The sequence below is a fragment of the Toxoplasma gondii genome, chromosome X (assembly GCF_000006565.2).
Source record: "Toxoplasma gondii ME49 chromosome X, whole genome shotgun sequence".
Taxonomy (NCBI): Eukaryota; Apicomplexa; class Conoidasida; order Eucoccidiorida; family Sarcocystidae; genus Toxoplasma; species Toxoplasma gondii.
Genome location: NC_031478.1, coordinates 5,387,057 through 5,405,538, shown reverse-complemented (window position 1 = coordinate 5,405,538; position 18,482 = coordinate 5,387,057). Strand labels below are relative to the sequence as shown.

Sequence of the window (18,482 nt, the reverse complement as noted above, 5' to 3'; positions counted from 1 at the left end):
AGAACTTCTACTCTAGCGAAAGTCCGGCACCCCAAACGTACTTTTTTCAAAGATTAGAAAAACGTTAGGAAGGTATGACTCTCGATAGTTCGTTTTCTTGCTTCTGTCTGCTGACGCCGTGCATGAGTTCCAACGGAGCAATTGTCTCTTGCTCTCGCTGGGGTGTCTGCTTGACCTGCCACCGGCATCCACTTTCCCACGAGTTGAAAGGCCCCCGAAGTGGATTTCGAGGCTGCTGCGGAAAAATTGCAAAACGGAAACACCTCCACTAAGACTCTGGAGTGTACTTCCCAAGGCCCCTTTTTATTGTTAGCTGAAGCTAGACTCTGTGGCGCATTGTGGAACGGGATTCTTTAGGGGTCGCTGCATTCCAGAGGTGAAGCGGTTCGCCGGGGGATCACGTTGAGGTGGCGTGAGAAAGTCTTCCTGCAAGTCAGTGGTATCTGTTAGCAAGTCGATAGAGATTCGTTGGAGGTGAAAGGTCTGATAAACAACGCATATGTTGGCTAACATGGACGCAGTGCGAGAACCCAAAGTCGTTCACAAGAACTCATCCAATTAAGGGTGCTCGACATGCAGCATCCGTCTTTAACAAGCGAGGACATGACACCTAACGGTGCAGCTTCCTGGTAGGGGATGTTTTACTCGCGAAATTTACTGGGTCTTCCCCGCAAGGCCGAACTTCGTCTTCCTTGGTGTTTCACCTGTAGCTATGCCCGTGAAAGGGGTAGTCGAGTTTGTGTCCTGACTCGAATGTCATTTTGAGTAAGTCTCAGAAAAGCACGAAAATGAGCCTTGGGGACCGAACCTGCCCCGTGACTCAAGCGTGTGGCTCTACTTCAGAAGCATCTTGTGCATCTGACAGCGTTCAAAAGTGTCACCCCGGTGGATAAATCCTGGAAGTTCACCAACACCGTTCTCCGTGTTTTCTTCGTCTGAAGCGAGCGGGTGCTCTCGTTCCTCTGCGACGCTCTACCCCTGCTTCTCTCGAAAAGCGGTACTATCGAAGGTGGGAATACCGCCCTTGTGTTCCGGGCGATCGGCATTGATTCACCTGCTCCACGAGCCACCAGTGCACGACAGCTAGGTTCCGCAGAGAGAAATCCATCCACTCAGATACAGCTCGTCGAACGTGGAGGTTCTAACTTCCTCGTTGTGTCCGGTAATCCAACACTGTCTCTAAGTCACCATACCAATGTACTTCCTTTGGATCCGCGAGATACCTCCATACTTCTCTTCAGCACTATAGCACGAGAGCCCTGCATACATATCACGTTGTGCGACACCCGACTCTGACGCGCAGCTAAAACTCTCCCCCCCTCCCCCCCCCCAAGCCCACTACGACTGTGCGCTCCCGGCCTCTGTCGCCGCCTCGTTTTCCTTGGCTTTCCGACGGCGCCTTGTCCACTCGACAAACTCATCGATGACAAGCGGCCAGGCCTCCTCTTCGTCGTAGTCGTCGAGAGACAGGGAAGCTCTTTTCGCATGCATGAAGTCGAAGAGCATTATCCACGGGTCTTTCGAGAAGGCATTCGCGCGCTTCCGGTACTCCTCGTCGACGAATGTGTACCACTCCGTCATGAGGGGGAACTCAGTTTCGCTCAGCAGCAGGCGCCAGTACGCGACGCAGAGGTCGACCGGCAGCGCCTTTTGGCCGACATCTAGAGAGTAAGTGAAGGCGTAAGCGTACACTTGCCTGGCGAGCACTTTGTCTTCCGCGAGCTGCGCTCGAATTCGCGGCACAGCTTCCCGGAGAGCGGCCACTGTGCAGACGCCCGACCGGTCCATGCCACGGATAAATTCTTCCTTCGTGATTCTCCCCTGCTCCGCACACTCACAGAAGAACGCAAAGACGAGGAAAAACACATCGTCCAAGCCGACCCCGAGATCTTCCGCGAAACGCTCCAAACCCGCAACTTCAATCGCGGTTCCCGCGGCAGCCCCGCGCTCGCTCGCCTCGCTGGTTGGGTGGACGTACACCTGAAAGGCTTCGGCGATTTGCCGGTACCGGTCGTCGGCCTTCGCTTTCGCTGCAGCTCTGCCGCGCGAAGAAGCGCCGTACGAGGAACCGGATCCGCCGAGGGTTCCGCGCAGTGACTGGCTGGGTGCGCTTCTCATCTGCACTGCCTTCTCGCGCTGTGGCATCGCGAAATACGTGTCTAAAGCGCGACTCAGGTCGAAGCTGTGTTTCCGCAAAAACTCGGTGGCCCCCGCCCGGTCCGTGCAGCCTGTGACCGACTGGAACGTGTCCAGCAAACTCTGCTGCGTTTGGGAGAGATGGGCAGAGCCGCGGCTAGCCATCCTGTGAAAGGCCGTGTGGCAGCGAAGAAGTTCGTTCTGTCTTCGCGTCTCCGGCTTCTGCAGACACCCTATCTTCGCATCGTTCTCTTGGTACGAAGCTTCCACGCGCTGCCTCCAGATTCTAACCCCACAGGCAACCCCCGCTCTTGCGCCTGTTCCTCACGGTGACGCCAGTCTGCAGAAGGTGCCTTGTCCAAGAAGCCGATTTTCCAGCGAAGAGGGAACTGCTTCGGACACGGGAGCTGCAACTCGGCGCTCGAACCGGAGCGCTGGGTGCGGAGAAAGTCCGAGAGACGTCAACAACTGAGGTGCAAACGTGCTACACAGACTGCCATTTTAGAGTTCCTCGGAAAACTGGTCGGAAGGCACCGAGTATACGGACGAATAGATTAAAGAAGGAACCGGAAACCGCGAAAGAAGTCCAAGCATGCGAGCCTCCACGCACATTGTACTCCGTCGACGTCCAACCGGTAGCTGCTCTGCCTCGCTGCACCTCTGGATCCAGCACTCGCAGGTTGTGGCGAGACAAGTCGAAGAAACAAGAAGCTACTACCAAGTTAAAAATTCATTTTCCTGTGCGTGAAAACGACCAGCAAAAAGGATACGAGTCACTTGTTTTCCGGCGCTCTTTTGAACGGGACACTCCTCTCGCAGGCCTATGGGTCCGACTTCAGTTCAGTTCGTGCCTTTTAAGACAATCTGGAAACAGATTGGAGAGATGCATGAGAATAGGAACTGACTGCGCCTCAGAAAGATCCAGACACAGGAATGCAACAGTCGATCATCGGGATTGCCTAAATCTCGCGCGAGAAAATTGCAGCATGCAACAGAGAGGCCACGCCTTGCGAACTCCCGAACGACTCAGCGAGATGATGTTTCATTTCCTGAAAGTGAGTGACTGTCGATTTCATGGAGAGAAAAGCGATATGAAGAAATTCGTTCAATCCATCGGCTTTGGCGCCTGAGAAGACACGCTCTTTGCACTGCGGTGCATGCACGCATAGTAGCAGGTTTTCGCGATGGCTGCAAGCGAGGCAGGCCTCGACCATTGGGAACTGACGATCACTTCCTTCTCCGCGGAGATAATTCAACTCAAACCAAGGAGATCCACAGGGTGCCCAATTAGGATTTAGGGTTCAGGTGTCACCTCGTGTTTTTCAAGTGCGCAGACGCCCCTGTTTCTCGGGGCAAGACAGTCGTGCCTAGGGAACGGACCGGCCTCCACAGGCTCACAATTCTTCAGTCAGGTTAACGTTAACCAAGGAGTAGTTACTGCGAAGTGGACCGTTTGTTTAGGTCTTGACTGTCTTTACCTCCGGACCCAAGTTCCGCTACTTTCGTTCAAATCGTCGATGTGGCAGGGGGTGAGGAACACAGTCCGATCGGTACGTGTTAATACTACCAGTGGGAGCATTGGTCTTGCAGGTCTTCTTTGCCGGATCCAGGTTCTACTGTGCCACAGAAATTCGTAAGTTACGCCTGGAACACGACTGTTCTGGAGCAACCTTAATGCCGTCGGATGTTGAAATTCAACACATTTAGCTGTATCAAGCCGTCCACTGGGGTGACAGCGAGGAACACGGAAGCGTTTTATACGGGTAAACATCGGAAACGGGGAAAGGTGATCCTCGCTACCACTACACGAACTTCAGCAGTCTAAACTTCCGGAAGCAAAACCGAGAATCATCTTAGCTGCACACAAAAGTCAGCATCATGAATTAGTGTACGTTGGCACCTGGTTGACCTTTGAGTTCAAGCAGACCTATAGGTATGAGGGCTTAAAAACTCAGCAGAATCCATTAAAAGGCTTGTGAAAAAGCGCAACCGATGGACGAACCGCCGTACAAGAAGGCGTTTTTCAGGAACACCTTCGAAGAAGGTACCAGAACGGCATATCTTCCATGTTGTGTTCAAGTGGTAAGGCGAATTGCGTGAGGTCCAAGAAACTACGCAACGCAACTGAAGTTGTGGATTACACAGCGTGTTTGAGGAAGAAAAAATGTCACACGGAACTGCGGTGTCTCCGAGGTGCTCTACATATCAGTACGAGTGAATTCTGAACAGATTTTGTAGGTAACTGACATCAAACACGTTTGTCCTAGGAAATACACAGCGCGTGCGTTCTGGGGAGCCCGACACCCAGTCTCTCCATCGGGATGGAACACGCAAGTTACGCTGTCCTCCGTACAAAGACGGCATTACGCGAACACATAGAGCTGATCGGAACCGTGGACTTGAATTTTCCAAGGAAGATGTAGTTTCGGTGTCTGTGCAAATAATGGTACGCGACCTAGAGCTGTAAAACTCAAGTCGAATATTCAGAAGAATGCTGGTCTTGGATGCTGAGTGTGACTCCAATTATGTGTATGTAAGCGTGGAAAGCGTTTTGGAAAACAAAGGAAATTTCGTTAAGGTCGGTACAAGACAAGTGGCGTGCTACCCCTGGACTGACAGCAGCCGCCTTACCACAGAAAAGGCGACACATGCGCGACAGTGGTGCAGCCCTCAGAAGTGCCACAGTTTTGCGACCAACCCTCTGAACCCTACAGGTTTTCGACAGACAGTAGAAACGACAGAAACCGGCTGTGTTTCCACCAGAGGGTCAGTACCAGCTGGTGACGGGAATCTGAAATCCGTGAGACTTTCGGTCGACAAGGGTCCCATTTTCGTTCGAAAAAATCTTTGGAAAAACAGTATTCTCCACGACGCCAACAAATGACAAAGCCCAACTCCCGTTCGCAGCCTTCGAACTTTCTTTCCCCTCGCTAGCGTGCTCAGTCCATTTTTTCTATCCCCTCCGTCCATTTTCGCACGACTTACACTTGACACATACGGGATCGACAAACCCGATTCACGCAAACATGCATTTGTCTTTGTACACGCGCGCATAGACACACGGGGTGAAACGTGTTCGAATACGCTTCCTACTCTACAAATGTATCATTCAGGGACCGTGTCTGTGCTAGCATTTCGAGTCCGTCGCAACACTTAGTGTTTCGCTCTGCAAAATAAGAAATCTGTCCTCTTTCGCCTCCCATGTCTCTGAACACAACTTCCATTCTCTCGCCTGTCACCCCAGAACTCTCCCATTTTCCTCTTCTTCCCTCCTCTCCCGTCAACCGATGCCAGCAAGTGCTGGGGAGGCCACTCGACGTCCAGCTGCACAGACACTCCAACGCCTTTCTGCGCTTCTGACGCCCGATCTTCAACGGGCAGACCCAGAACAAAAACTCTGTATGTCCATGCTTCTACTACGTTTACGTCTGCGTTACACACACCGGACTAAACGCATACATGTACATATACATATATATACAAATATACCTAGGCATATACATATATATATATATATATATATATAGGCGATTAGTTGTATGTGTAAGGGTATAGGTTAGGCGGAGGGGTTTTTTGCATGCGTTTCGGGATCAGGTTGAAACAATTCAGGCCGGAAAGGCAGTGGAAATTTGGGTCGAAAGATCCATCGGCTGGCATCCTTGGGAGGTCTCCACTTCCATCCCCCAAGCGAAGCTTGTGGAGGCGCGACGCGTGACAGCCCACGGATGATTTCTGGATGCTTCAGAACGCGCGAGACGCCTGCACATTTTCTCTGCTCCTTTGACTCGCAGTCGGGGGGCTTCTCAGCGCGTTCAGGTTCTGGAGGAACTGCCTCGGGGGGAGAGGCGCCGAGCTGCCCCACACTTAGACGGCCAAACACCAAAGCATGGAAAGGCCGACGCTGAAGACGCAGAGAGAACGCAGGAAACGCGACAGAACAGAACTAGGCAGAGGACGAGACGCACGGCGACAACACAGAAAGATGTGAGACAAAAAATACATCAGAGAGCCCTGCCACGCGAGAGAAGAACAGCGGAAGAAAAGAGGAGACCACGAGCAGAGGAAGACCAGAGAGACAGGAGGTGAGAGGAACGCGAGAAAAGAACACTGGAGGCAGGCCACCAGAGGGACAGCCAGGTGCATATCTTTATGCCCAGAGCGAGCTGGACTGACACGTAACCACGCATTTGCGGACGCAACCAGGTACCTACAAAGGAGCCGCGCCGGTGTCCTAGTCAGGTCATCTCACCTTGTAGTAAATTTCTCTGGGAGAAAAGACCAGTTGTTTCCGTCCTCCTCTCCCTTGGGGTGGCTGAGACGCATCTCCGGTGGAGGCTCCCGCCGGCTTGTGATCTGCAGCTTCGTTCCCGGCTTCTCCACTGGCCTGGACCTCTGAGTCGCACGCAGGCTGTGTACGTACACCCCGCGCCTGCAAGCGGTTCGCTTTCCTGCCCAAGTGCTTCCAAGGGTCACTGTCAGCTTCACGCCAGAAGTACGAGGAGGCGCCGCGGAGAGGCAAGCTGTGCATAAGCTCGTAGAGGTTTTTCTCCGCAAACGGTTTCAAGCCGTGGAAAGCAAAGAACGCAAAGGAGAGGTCACGACGAGGAGCCCACCTCTTGGGGTGCGAGTGGAGCAAAAAGCGAGGAGCTGAGCCGGGCCACCAGCGCTCTGAAGGTGAGGGACAGCGGAGACATGAGAGGAAAAAGAGCAAGGGAACAACGTCTCTCCATTCACCCTGCACTGTTAACTTTCCAAATGCAGCGACCTTTGTGCACCAGCCGACTGAGTGAACTTCAGGGTCTGAGACCGAATCGTCTTTTTTGTTCTGCTCGAAACCTACACGGGCAGCTGCAGACCGCAAGTGTATGGAAACGCTCCCAGACACTCGAGACCGACATCTTGAGATACGTGGAACTTGCTTCACCTTTCGCCACATCTGTTCTCTCATGTGCTGCAAAGTCGACTCATCTCCAACTGTTAAAAAAATCTGTGTTTACATATAAAAATTCTACATTTTAAAGAGCAATGTGTTTCTGCGGACATTCGCCCTCGATGCACCGCTATTTCTGTCCTGCGAGCTCCGGGCTCACGCGGCATCTCGTTCGCTTTTTCCCCGTTCTCTCTCTCGCAGAAGGAACACCCTGCATCGCTGACTTTCTCCCTTCTCACCTAGGCTGCCGCTCTTTCCCCGTTCCGCCACCTCTGTCTGCCAATACCGACCTATCCACAGATGGATATCTACATGCATCTATAGATCTACATACAAATATATATATATATATATATATTATATGTCGGTGCGTTCACCGATAGATATAGACAGCCAATGTAGACCTGTTAGACTTCAAGGTAGCAGCCTTGACGCCTGCCTGCACTTCTGACGCTGTGCGTCGCTATCCACTTCTTCTCTGTACGTCCTGAGTGGACTCCTTCACTCTTGAAATCGACTTTTCTCCTCCTTTCTCGTCTCCGGCTGCGGGCTGCAGCCGAGACAAAAAGGTGATCACGCAGTTCTCGGCCGCCACGGCGGACAGACGCACGAAGGCCTTGGCGCATCTCTGCAGTGTCTCGGCACTTACGTCGGTGAGGCGATCTGTAGCGCGACTTGTATGGGAAGAAGACATGAGGGAATTTGTACCCTGTCTTCTTGGGCTCTCCGATTCCGGACTTGAGCGGCGGAGGAACTTCTTTCTCTGTCTGGATGTTCACATCTCCACTCGCCATCTTGAAATGCCGAGTCTCCTGGGCGTTTCGGAGTTCGCGACGGATGACACGTGGGTGGAAACAAATGGAGAGCCGGGGAAAAGTCGGGAGGCGACCGAATCACAACGGCGCTTTAAGACAAAGGGCGTGAGCAGCGCGCGCGAGGAGTGTGTCGCGAGGCAGCAGTCGTTTCCCGGAGAAGACGGGGAAAGAGCCTGCGCGAGTGCATGCGAATGACGGAGACTGTCGGCTTTCGACGACTCACAGCTTTAGAACAGATGGAAGAAAAACAACTGGAGAGGAGAGAAGGACAGACGCGCAGGTATTCGAGGCGAAAACGACGGAGGCGCGGAGAAAGGAACCAGCAGAGGCGGGCGCCGCGCAGAAGGGTCAACACCCATCGTGTTTGCGGACACCGGATTCCTCGGGAGTCGCCGGCAGGAACGTCGACCGAAGAGAGTCAGGAAACGCCAAGGGCACGCAGTGAGCGATCTCAAGGAAGAAGTTGCGAATCCAACCGCGAATTCCACTTGTGTTCTGTCTCAGGGGTATGCGCATGCCCACATGCAGTTTTTTGCGTTGCCGCGAAGCCGGAAGACGTCCCGGTGCAGCCTTTTCGAAACAAAGATTGCGGCTGGATCGTCGTTACACACGCGGACGGAGAAGGACCTCTCCACATCGAAAGTGAAAGTCAGTCCACGAACAGCCGCGAAAAAGGAGGGCGAAAGCGGCGGACAAGCGGACCGAGGCGCTCTCAAGTTCGCTCACCGCTCTCACAGGGAGGTGTACCATTCACGGCTTTATAGCTCGAAGCCGGTGACCGTGGCGGGCATTCGGTTTCGAGCAAATCCTTTCGCACACGCTTTTTCCGCGGATTTAAAGTGCACATGCGTGTTGCCGGCGTTCATCCTTCAATGCTGCTTCAGTTTTTCTCCCACTGGTCCTCCACTTTCCTGGCCTCTCTCTGTCGGTTTTCCCGCCGAGCTTCTCCAGCGTCTCGGGTCGGGCTTTCGGCCGTGTCAGCGAGAAGCGACTGCTCGAAACTCCACACATTTCTTGGCTTTCGCGTGATCCAAGCGACGGAAGAAAACAATTCAAGCCTCAGCTTCTTCTCGCGTCTCGTTTTTTGGCTGCTCTCCGCATACGCGGACCTCCTGGGGTCAAAAAAAACGGTGAGAATCGGTCGCCTACCTGGAGAACCGGCTGTTGGCAGGGTTGTCAGAACACGAGGCGAGAAAGGGAGGCTATCCGAGAAGGCGAGAAACAGGTCCTCCTTTGGTTCCCGGCCCCCAAAACCATGTGAGTGCCGGCGGCACTACGGTACTTCCTCCATCCTCGGAGGAACTTCGTTGTCTTTAGCGATTTGCTGCTCCTCTTGAAGTCAGCGAAGTCCCCGTGAGACTCCAGTGAAGGCCATGCGCCGCACGAGTTTCAGGCGGCGCCGATCCTCCTCAGCACAGTGAGGCAAAGGGAGGCGACACTCTCCTTTCGTCGTTTTCGCTCGAAGCTCTCTACAAAGAACCAGCTGCTCCAGTGTGAGACTCGACAAGCGAACGCAGGTCGAACTGTAAGCCGCTTGTGATCGCTTCCTCCAGTGGGGTTCTGCGTAAAGCTCTGTAGCTCTGCTCATTTCTCATTCTCTTAGGACTTGTGAGAAATACACTCCATGCACAAGTCCGAATTGTTGCTTCATCGGCCACCCCCCCTCCGCTGCCGCTGAGCCCCTCGCCAGAACGACCAATCGCCTTTCTTCCCCGGCAACAACGCGGACGATGTGCCTCGGATCGTAGATGAGTATACTTGCAAAGACACAAAGAAACGACGTCTCAACGTTCTACTGCTCCCTCCCCTGTAGCATAGTCATACGCATCTCTCTCACGTTTTATCTCTTTATACCTTTTACAGTACATACATACATATATATATATATATATATATATATATATATACGTATATATGTGTGTGTAAGAGGATGTACGAAGCAACAGTCATGCGTCGCTGCTTGGCTCTTCCAGGTTGAAAAGCTATTTTGAACAGCACCAGAGTGACGAGATCACCATGCAGATCTCTGTGGGATATGCGAGGAGGGCAAGCCGTGGAGTGATGGCACTTGAAGGTCTGTGGAGAAACGACCGCATCAGTCGGCAAGCAGATAGGAGACTCGCGAAAGGCGGTGACGTTTCGTTTTCACGGATTTCGACTCTGGAGCTCCCAAGAATACACCTGAGAGGCACCCAAGCACAGACGCGTCTGTCTGTGCGTTTCCACCTGGGCGAATCCGAAGGTGGACTTGGCAGGTCGCGAGGACGTTGTCTCTCTCCGCGGAGTTCATCTGAGCTCGTAGGGAGACTGCGAGTATCCCCGCCTTCGTCTGTCTCTGCCGGGTTCTTACCGCGGCCTGCGTCTCGCACCTTCGTAAACTTGTCGCGTTCTCGCCTCTTCTCTCCAAGCAGCCACCTTCCGGCCTTCAACTTTGTCCGGAGGACCGGGAGTTCTTTCCTTCGAGCTCATGGCGAGGATCTTGCGAGAGACGGAAAGGCAGGCGACTGGAAAGAGACATCACATCCATGTAGAACAGAGCGAGAGGCTGGGGGAACCGTGTTGCGTCGAAGAAACCCAGAGATAAATGGAGGACTGGAAAAGGAGTTGAATGCGCTGTTCAGAGTGCGAGCTCTCCCGAGGGGAGGCAGAACAGAAGGACTTGAGGGTCGACTAGTAGAAGGAAGCCGGTGTCAAGACACTCCACGCCTTTGCATGCGTATCCCAGACGAAGCCTTCTGTCTGTTTCGTCCTCTCGCGCATCTTCCAACTGCGGAGTCTTGGTCACTCACACGCTTCTCGTCTACGCGTTTCTCAACCTTCCGCCCGTCTGCCTCGTCTTCTCCAGCATCGTGCTTTCCAACCTCGTCCTCCTCTTCATCTTCTTCCTCGCAGTCCTCCGGTGCGCCGTCTTCTTCTTCTCCCCCTTCTCCTGCCTCTCCTTTCTCTTCTTCGTCTCCATATCCTCCCCCTCCTTCCCCACCGTCCTCTTCTTCTTCTCCATCTCCCTCCTTTCCCGTCTCTTCGTTTTCTTCTTTCACTCCTTCCTGGGCTCCGCTGTCGCCTCCTTCCTTTTCAGGCCTTCCGCCGCATGTCGACTCAGATCTCCATGACCCTCGGATGAGTCCATTGCCAGTGCACCACCTCGGCTTGAAAACTCCATTTCGTTCTCCCCCAGGATCTTTCTCTCCATACACACACCCGCCAGGTCTCCGTCCACCTGCTTCGCCTCCAGTCCTCTCCTCTGCTTCTCCGTGTCTCCCGCCGTCCTCTTCTCAGTCTTATCCTCAGTCTTATCCTCAGTCTTCTTCCCCGTCTGCTTCTTCGCCTCCTGCGTCTTCTCCCTCTTCTTCCTCGCCTCAGCCTCCCTTTTTTTCGCATGAGAATTTCCTGTTGGATACTCGGGGGTCTGCAGCTGCGGCCGCGGCTGCGACTGCTGCGTTGGAGAGCATCTCGCGCGCGGAGAAGCTTCTCGCGGTGGCCGGCGAGGCGGCGGCGGCTCGGGCACTTCACGCAGCTCGCGAAAACTGGGAGAAAATGGCCAACAGAAGCAGCGGGTCCGGGGACGTCGACGAGCTCCGCCAGGCGCTTCTCCTGCAAGTCGCTGCGGCAGAGACCAAGGCCGCGGAGGACGCCCTCAAGAGAGCAGGTGAGCTGTGGGGTCGCATGCAGAGGCGGCTGGGAGGGTGCACCGCAAAGGGGAGCAGCTGGCAGAGATAGAGAAGGGAGGAGAGAGGAATGAGGAAGACAGAGAAAGGAAGTAAGGGGACAGGTGGCGTTGGAATGGGAGGACAATAGAGGAGAAAAGAGACGAAAGATAGATACATAACTGTCTCTCTCTATATAGTCGCAACTCTACACTTTCTATGCGCATGCATATGCGCGTAGCAATACCTTTGCACTGCATACACAACGCACTTAGAGTCGTTTGAAAAGGTGTATGTCTCTCAGGGTGTCGAGAGGCGTTTCTCCCCTGTAGATACACTCCGGGACGCATACCACGTGCCGCAAGGGACCTTGTGCATGAGGTGAAGACTGATTCACTTTTTCTACCATCTTTGCCGCTCCTCTGACTTTGCGTCAACACTATACCCTGCACATTTCTTCTGCCTGTCTGGTGCTCCTATGTCTGTCTGTTTTTCTCGACGGTGTCGCTTTAGGCGCTTTTGGCGGCGCATCACAGCCGCCACCGTCGCGTCGAGATTTGTGGCTTCTGTCTCTCTCTTCGAGTCTCCCTTTTGTCGGCTTCGGCCTCGTCGACAACTGCATCATGATCGTGGCAGGCGACCTCGTAAGCCGGGCAAATGCTTGCACAGAAAACAACTGCATGCACAGCAAATGGATGCATGCTCAGAAAATGGATTCGTGTGGCGGAACGACAGACTTGTTCTTTGTCTCGACGAACTGGGTGATGACGAAATCCATGGTCGTCAATCTAAAATGGAAAGGCCTAAGCATTTAAGTATACCGTTCCCCCTCCACTGTTGCTGATATAAATTTTCGCCTTCCATGAAGACCAGCACCGCGAAGGAGACTGCCAAAGTCAACATCATGATGCACAAACTGCATGCAGATTTGTGAGCGAACTTTTCCATCTGCTTCCCTCGTTTTCAGCGGATGCCCTAGGGGTGGTTCTTCGAGAGGCAGCCAGCGAACTTTGCGGTGTCGAGACACCGCAGGTTCACCTCCGAGACGAGGGCGGTGGAACAGAGTGTTTCACTTGCAGTGTTTTTCCTCAACACCAGGAGACTTAATCTCGGGCTTCTCCACTCTTTTCTGCGTTTCTTCACTCTCAGCTGCCTGTCGAGCACCTCCACGTCGCAGTTCGCTTTCTTCTTTACTCTTCGTTGTCTCGCCCTCCGCTTCTTCTCGATGTTCTCGATCCCTTCTCTCCGTTGCTTCTTCGTTCTCTGTGCGTGTCTCTCTGCTCCGTCTCTCCGCGTTTCTTCTCCCTGTTGCTTCCTTGGCTGCTTGTCTCTCGCGCGCCTCCTCTCTCTCATTAGTTGAGTCTGTTTCCGCCGTCCGCTGCGGCTTCTCTTTCGCTTCGTCTTTCTTTCAGTTCGACACGACTCTGTGCGTGACGCTCGGCCTGACCACGATGGCAGCTGCAGCGCTGGGGAACTGGATCTCCGACTTGATGGGACTCTGGCTCGGCTCCCGCATCGAGGCTCTCAGCTCGCGGATTCTCCCCATTCCGAAGCCCTCGTACGCAAACGGAGTGGAAGAGTGAAGGAAACGCTCCGAAGAACACACGAAGCGAACGAAGACAAAGTGGAGGAAGAACGAAGACAGAAGACATCTTGTGCGAAAAGAGAGGAAACTGCGGCAGAACACCCGCCAAGGAAGAAGAGGGCGGAGAGCACCGGTGTCCTCGTGTCTGTGCCCGAGGCCAACCACTCCGACTCGTTCAGGCCATCTTTGAGAGCGCCTCAACCGCGAGAAGGCGAACCATCCCTTCTTTCGGTCTGTTAGTGAGAGAACGCGAGAGACAGGCTTCTTTGCATGCGGGGGTGTCTTTCCTCTGTGTGTCTTGACAGAGTCTAAGAGAGAATCTTTGCTGTGTGTCTTTTTCCTGTTCCTTTTCTTCGTCCTCTCAACGCAGTTTGACACCCGAACAACGCGAGAGCCCCATATGTCGCAAGCACTACTATATTGGAACTGGGATCGGCATTTCGATTGGCTGTCTCCTCGGTAGGTCTCTGTGCTGTCTCTTGTCCTGTCGATTTCTTTGTCTCTGTGTCTTTCCCTCTCCTTCCTCTTCCGATCTTCTCTTTTCTTTCGCGCGCGCAAAGCCGAAAAGCCGTGCCGGGATGCTTCCTTCTTCTCTCCCTTGTTCTCTCTCGCCCTCTTCGTTTCCCTCTCCACTGTTTTCGTCTCTGCTGCTCTCTCTCCTCCTTCTGTCTCTCCAGTTTCTCTCTCCCTCTTCTGCCCCGTCGGCTTCCTGTACAGTTCCCTTCTCTCTCCTTCTCGCGGCCGCTCTTTGCTTCGCGCGCGTATCCACTGCGTTCTTTGCTCCTGTTTTTCCTCCATGCAGGCATGGCGCCTTTGCTTTTCCTCGACACGCAGGAAGGCGAGAGAAGAAAGCAGCAGAGAGAACAAGCTCGCGTTCTTCACTCGGAAGTCGCTGCTGCCCTCCAGAACTACCTCCAGGCCGAGCACGTAGTCCTTTACCTCCTCGACTCCAGGGACAACGCGTTCTACACTCTCGTCGATGGCCAGCGTGTCTGCGTCCCCGTAAGCTACGCAGGCCATTCCGCTGCCTGTTCACGAACGAAAGGAGGCGGTCGATTGTGTCTCTCTGTGTCCAGGCGCGTGCATCGAGTGCAGGGATTTCTGCTGAAACCAAACTGTGCAAGGTTTGGAGTCCACGCACTCTAAAAAAAAATAAACAGGAACACACATAGCCATATGCATGCTGGGTTCGTCTTACCCCGAGGACCTAGTCATACGTTCACGCTTAAGAACTGTGCATGTCCGTCAAGTTGTCAGTTTGCAGGATTAAAACTCCTACGTGAACATAATCCCATGTTTTTATGTATTTTTATGGGCACCTGCATCTGCAAGTGTGCGCTTGGGTTCCACTTGTGAGGGTGCTTTCTCCGCAGTCTCACTCCGGAACTCCCGGCGTTGTTTTTGAGACTGGCAAACTCATCAGCTGGGAAGGGCGGCATGTGAAGGACAACCGGAAGACTCCGGAACCATTGCCGGAACGAGAGAAATCCGTTTCTCTCTCTTCCCTGTCGTCGCTCCTCGTCGCTTCTCCTCTCTGCGCAGTCATCAACGATAATTCCGGGGATCGTAGTCCGGCATCGTCTCCTTCCGCTCTTCCTTCCTCTCCCTCTTCTCCAGCGTGTTTCGCTTCCTTACCAGACAATGGCGGGGAGACAGTTGAAGTGGAAGACGCGAAAAGGAGACAAGTGGAGACTCCGGCGCTCCTGTCCGCGTTCTCTGCTTTTTGGAGACGCGCGCGACGCCAGGAAAGTCAGAACGGAGGGACGGAGGACGCCGAAACAGAGACAAATGGCCGCGCCTCGCCTGAAGAGAAGAAACGAGCAGGAGAGAGGAGCCCCACAAAAGTGAGCGAAGCAGATGGGGAGAAGACACTGCAGGCGAAGACAGGAAACGAAACCCACGAGATCGGTGAAGATGTCCTCCCCTTGCCTGGTGTGCATACACCCGCAAGAGCGTCGGAAGTGAGGCATGTCTTGGCGGCGCCTGTGTTTGGATTCGAGGTAAGAGAAGCAGAGCAAGTCGCTCCTTCAGCGCTGTCAAACAGACGCGCAGAGACTGCATCTGTTTCCCCTACCTTATCTGATGGAAGAGGGTGACTGACTCAACGAGAGGGCTCACTGCGGAGAAGAGAAGGCAAACGTACATTTGTCGCCCCCGCGAACGCAGAAGAGAGAAGGAAGACGCAAGGAATGAACCTGGGTGCTTTACGCGAGCGGGCAGAAGTCCGTGGTACACTCTGGAGGCTTGCATGCGAAGGAAGAGCAAAGGAGAGCTTCTATTCAGAGATTCAAGGAAAAGAATCTGTATCTCCTCAGTGTGTGTTTTCTCCTTCGAAGCTGTCAAGTGACGTGTCTCCTGGAGGAAACGAGGCCTCAGTTTCCTCGCATTTGACGTTCCCCGCAGCTCGGCTGTCGGCCGGAGACCAGACCATCTGGGTGATCCACTCTCAGGTCGAGAGTTCCGTCTGTTTGTTAAAGACAGGAGACGCCGCACTCGGATGTGAAGAGTGACGGAAGCGACTCCTTGCAACTTAGGTGGAGAGAACAGAGAGGTCTTCCTCATTTCCGTTCTGTTCTCAGGGCAACATCATCGGAGTGATCGAGGTAATCAATCCCGTCGGCCGGGCTCGCTTCAGTCGCGAGGACAGAGATTTCCTCATCTCCATCTGCCCTCACATTGCAGTTGAAATCGAGGGCCACCATCATCTCACGAAAATCTTAGAGTAAGCGAGAGAATGCCTCGTGTGTGTGTTCACCCTGATTTTAACGCTGAGGTCATTCACTTTTCCAGTCCCTTTTCGAGCTCGGCTTTGGGATTTTGAGAGCGTTTTCGCTCCGCAAAGGCCCTCCGTTCTTGCGCAGATTTCCAGTGTACGTACATAAACGGGTGGTGGCTGGGGCTGGAAAGTTGGATTTCTCGCTCTCTTTCGGATTCTCGTCTCGCTTGAAGGAACGGAGGCGTCACAGAAGTTGCCTCGAACAGTTCGGACTTTTTCTGTGTGTGCACACGCGTGGAGTTGTCACATCGTCTTCGTTGTTCGCAGGCTGTGTCGAAAGCAGGTTGCCAGCAGGGAGAAGGCGACGCCTGTCCGAGAGCACGAAGACAAGAGGAGCCTCGAACTTCAAACTGACGCTTCGCTCTACTAGAGACGAAAGCAACGAAGACCCTGCTACGCGTTCACTCAGGTTTACACTGCTCTTCTAGCCTTCTGCGCGTTCCCTCTAACAGCTTTGGTTTTTTGTTTTTGCTAAAAAGCCGATAAAAAACACGTCACTGCAGTCTCGTGTTTCAGATGCGCAGGCTTCAGCTAGCCACGCGCTTCCAGGTAGCTAGGTGTATGTACATTGGAATCCTCATCATGCAAAGGCATATACAGCGTTTTGTCGATGTGAAGAAATTCAATGACATCTGTGACTCTGCACAACATATGTATATGTATATATGTATATATATTTGTGTATATACGCATGTCCGAGCTTTACGAGCAGTTTTCTTTTGAAAGGGAACAAGCAGAACGTTCTGTTGGTCTTGTTTAAACGTTTGTTTCAGATACACCGAACCGTAAAAAGTCGAGACACATGCACAGAAAATCGATACGCACATGCTTACAAATGTAGAAACATACATGTTTTCACAAAACAGCTAACCGTCTGCACATCCACGTGTTCGTAAAAATGCAAGCGCCCCTTGGGCTCTACATACACTTCGAATGTTGCACTCGGCTGTCAGCGGTTCGGCCTCTCGAATATCCGAATCGGACGAGACCGTCGCGAAGAGAGGCATGCATGTCTTCGCAACCCTGCGTGCTCGTCCAGGGTATTCGGAAGTCTCCTTCCGCGTAGATACTGTTCCTTCGATTCTACAGAAAGTCTCTTCAAAGATACGAAGTAAATTTCCTCGCCTATGGGGCATCTCCGATCTCGAAGCGTCTTTTTTTGAGAGCTGGCTGCAGCATGGAAAAGAAGGAACAGTCGCCTCCAAGAGCTTGTCTCTGTCCCATGCATGCACCGGAAAACTGAAAACGAACCACTGGGCACTCCTTTTTTCACGTCCTTGAGACGAAGTTGACACTCTTGAAGTGTTGTCCAGAAGCTAAGACGAAGAGTGCAGAAACTGAGAACCGTGAGCTGCAAAACTCATCATCAACCTCTCTGCAGGGCAGTCCACCTCTAACCTTTACTCTTTCCTCCCGAGGGCGCTCTCTCTGCCACTCCAACTCTGGAGTTCGAGAAATAGAACTCGCTTTCAGAAGTCTAAACGTAGGGCGCTTCATACGAGCCATTAGAGAACTGCCTACTACACTGTGGATATGTTGACAGTCTGAAATTGCATTCAAAGAACTGTTTCTGAGCTGCTCCTCTACAGATCTTCCGTCGCTTCCCGAGATTCTGTCGTCCGGGATGGCGAAAGGGGGTTGCCCTTCCTTTTCCCTCTAAACTCTCTCGATCCCTGTGGGTACACGGAAGACAAAGCTCATCATATTTAAACGTTTCAATGAATACGTTGTAGGGCGTAATGCAATGCCCACGCGTCAGCGGGAACTTTGCCCGGAGAGCATTTTGAAGTAGAGAAAAGAACGGAACCACGCGCAGCCCACAGACTTTCTGTTCGTGTCTCACGGCGCAGTCTTCCCTTGGTGACCGCGAGTGAGTTGGGAACAATAGTGCAAAGATCTGGTTAATATCCACCTACTGTACCTATTGCCTTCCTCACACATGTAGTAGCAGGAGCGCAACCGCGGTACGGGGCCGCTAGAGTCACTGTACACATTCTTTCTGCAATATTACACTCGGCACCTCGTTCAAGACTTGCCGAGACGGACTGTACGGACCCCCTGCGAGTTCTCTGAAGTACTGAGAGGAATCGGTTTGCGTCACGGGGAGAGAGATTTGAATGATGGCCTTCCGTGAAACGCCCTACCAGACCGAATATCGGGGAGACTGAACTGTATAGAAAGCGTGCTCAAAGGCCAAGGGGCTACACCAGCACACATCTGAAATGGTAGAATGGTAGAGTAGCTGGATAGCTTTCCCAAACGCGGTGTCCAAACAGTTTTTTGATCAAAATCTTTACTGTTCACGTACTTCAATGGCGACCTTTTCCTGTACTCTAAAGAGGCCCAGTTCAGTCGGTAAACTGGTTACGAATTCAATTTCGTTGGCTTTTGTCTTCTCCTATTCAAAGAGAAATACTGTAGAGACTCACCTAGTTTCTCATCCTGAGTAACAGGAATTGCCGTAGACGACGTACCACTATATATTTCCATCTACATACACCCATAAGTACCACTGCTCAGTGTACACCAGAAAGGATAGTTTCTTTGTTTCTGGGAATCCCAGCTCGTGGCTCATGAACTAAGCGAAGTCTCACGA

General features: G+C 53.0%; 3 protein-coding genes across 3 annotated transcripts; 1 reads left to right on the top strand and 2 right to left on the bottom strand.

The window, feature by feature from the left end:
- Positions 1-399: 399 nt before the first annotated feature.
- TGME49_236530 (DUF298 domain-containing protein) lies at positions 400-3,211 on the bottom strand. Its single transcript, XM_002368975.2, has one exon. It carries the CDS (start codon positions 2,299-2,301, stop codon positions 1,339-1,341), a length of 963 nt encoding a protein of 320 aa, XP_002369016.1. The 5' UTR covers positions 2,302-3,211; the 3' UTR covers positions 400-1,338.
- Positions 3,212-4,641: 1,430 nt separating this feature from the next.
- TGME49_236520 (hypothetical protein) lies at positions 4,642-9,756 on the bottom strand. Its single transcript, XM_018780462.1, has 3 exons — positions 7,716-9,756; positions 6,386-6,804; positions 4,642-6,037 (listed from the first exon to the last, which is right to left on the bottom strand). Exons 1-3 carry the CDS (start codon positions 7,858-7,860, stop codon positions 5,693-5,695), a joined length of 909 nt encoding a protein of 302 aa, XP_018635794.1. The 5' UTR covers positions 7,861-9,756; the 3' UTR covers positions 4,642-5,692.
- On the top strand, positions 8,534-16,693 carry TGME49_236510 (hypothetical protein). Its single transcript, XM_018780461.1, has 8 exons — positions 8,534-11,527; positions 12,039-12,169; positions 12,938-13,083; positions 13,481-13,569; positions 13,913-14,112; positions 14,484-15,110; positions 15,690-15,832; positions 16,154-16,693. The coding sequence occupies exons 1-8, from the start codon at positions 9,898-9,900 to the stop codon at positions 16,254-16,256; spliced, it is 3,069 nt and encodes a 1,022-aa protein (XP_018635793.1). The 5' UTR covers positions 8,534-9,897; the 3' UTR covers positions 16,257-16,693.
- Positions 16,694-18,482: the final 1,789 nt, after the last annotated feature.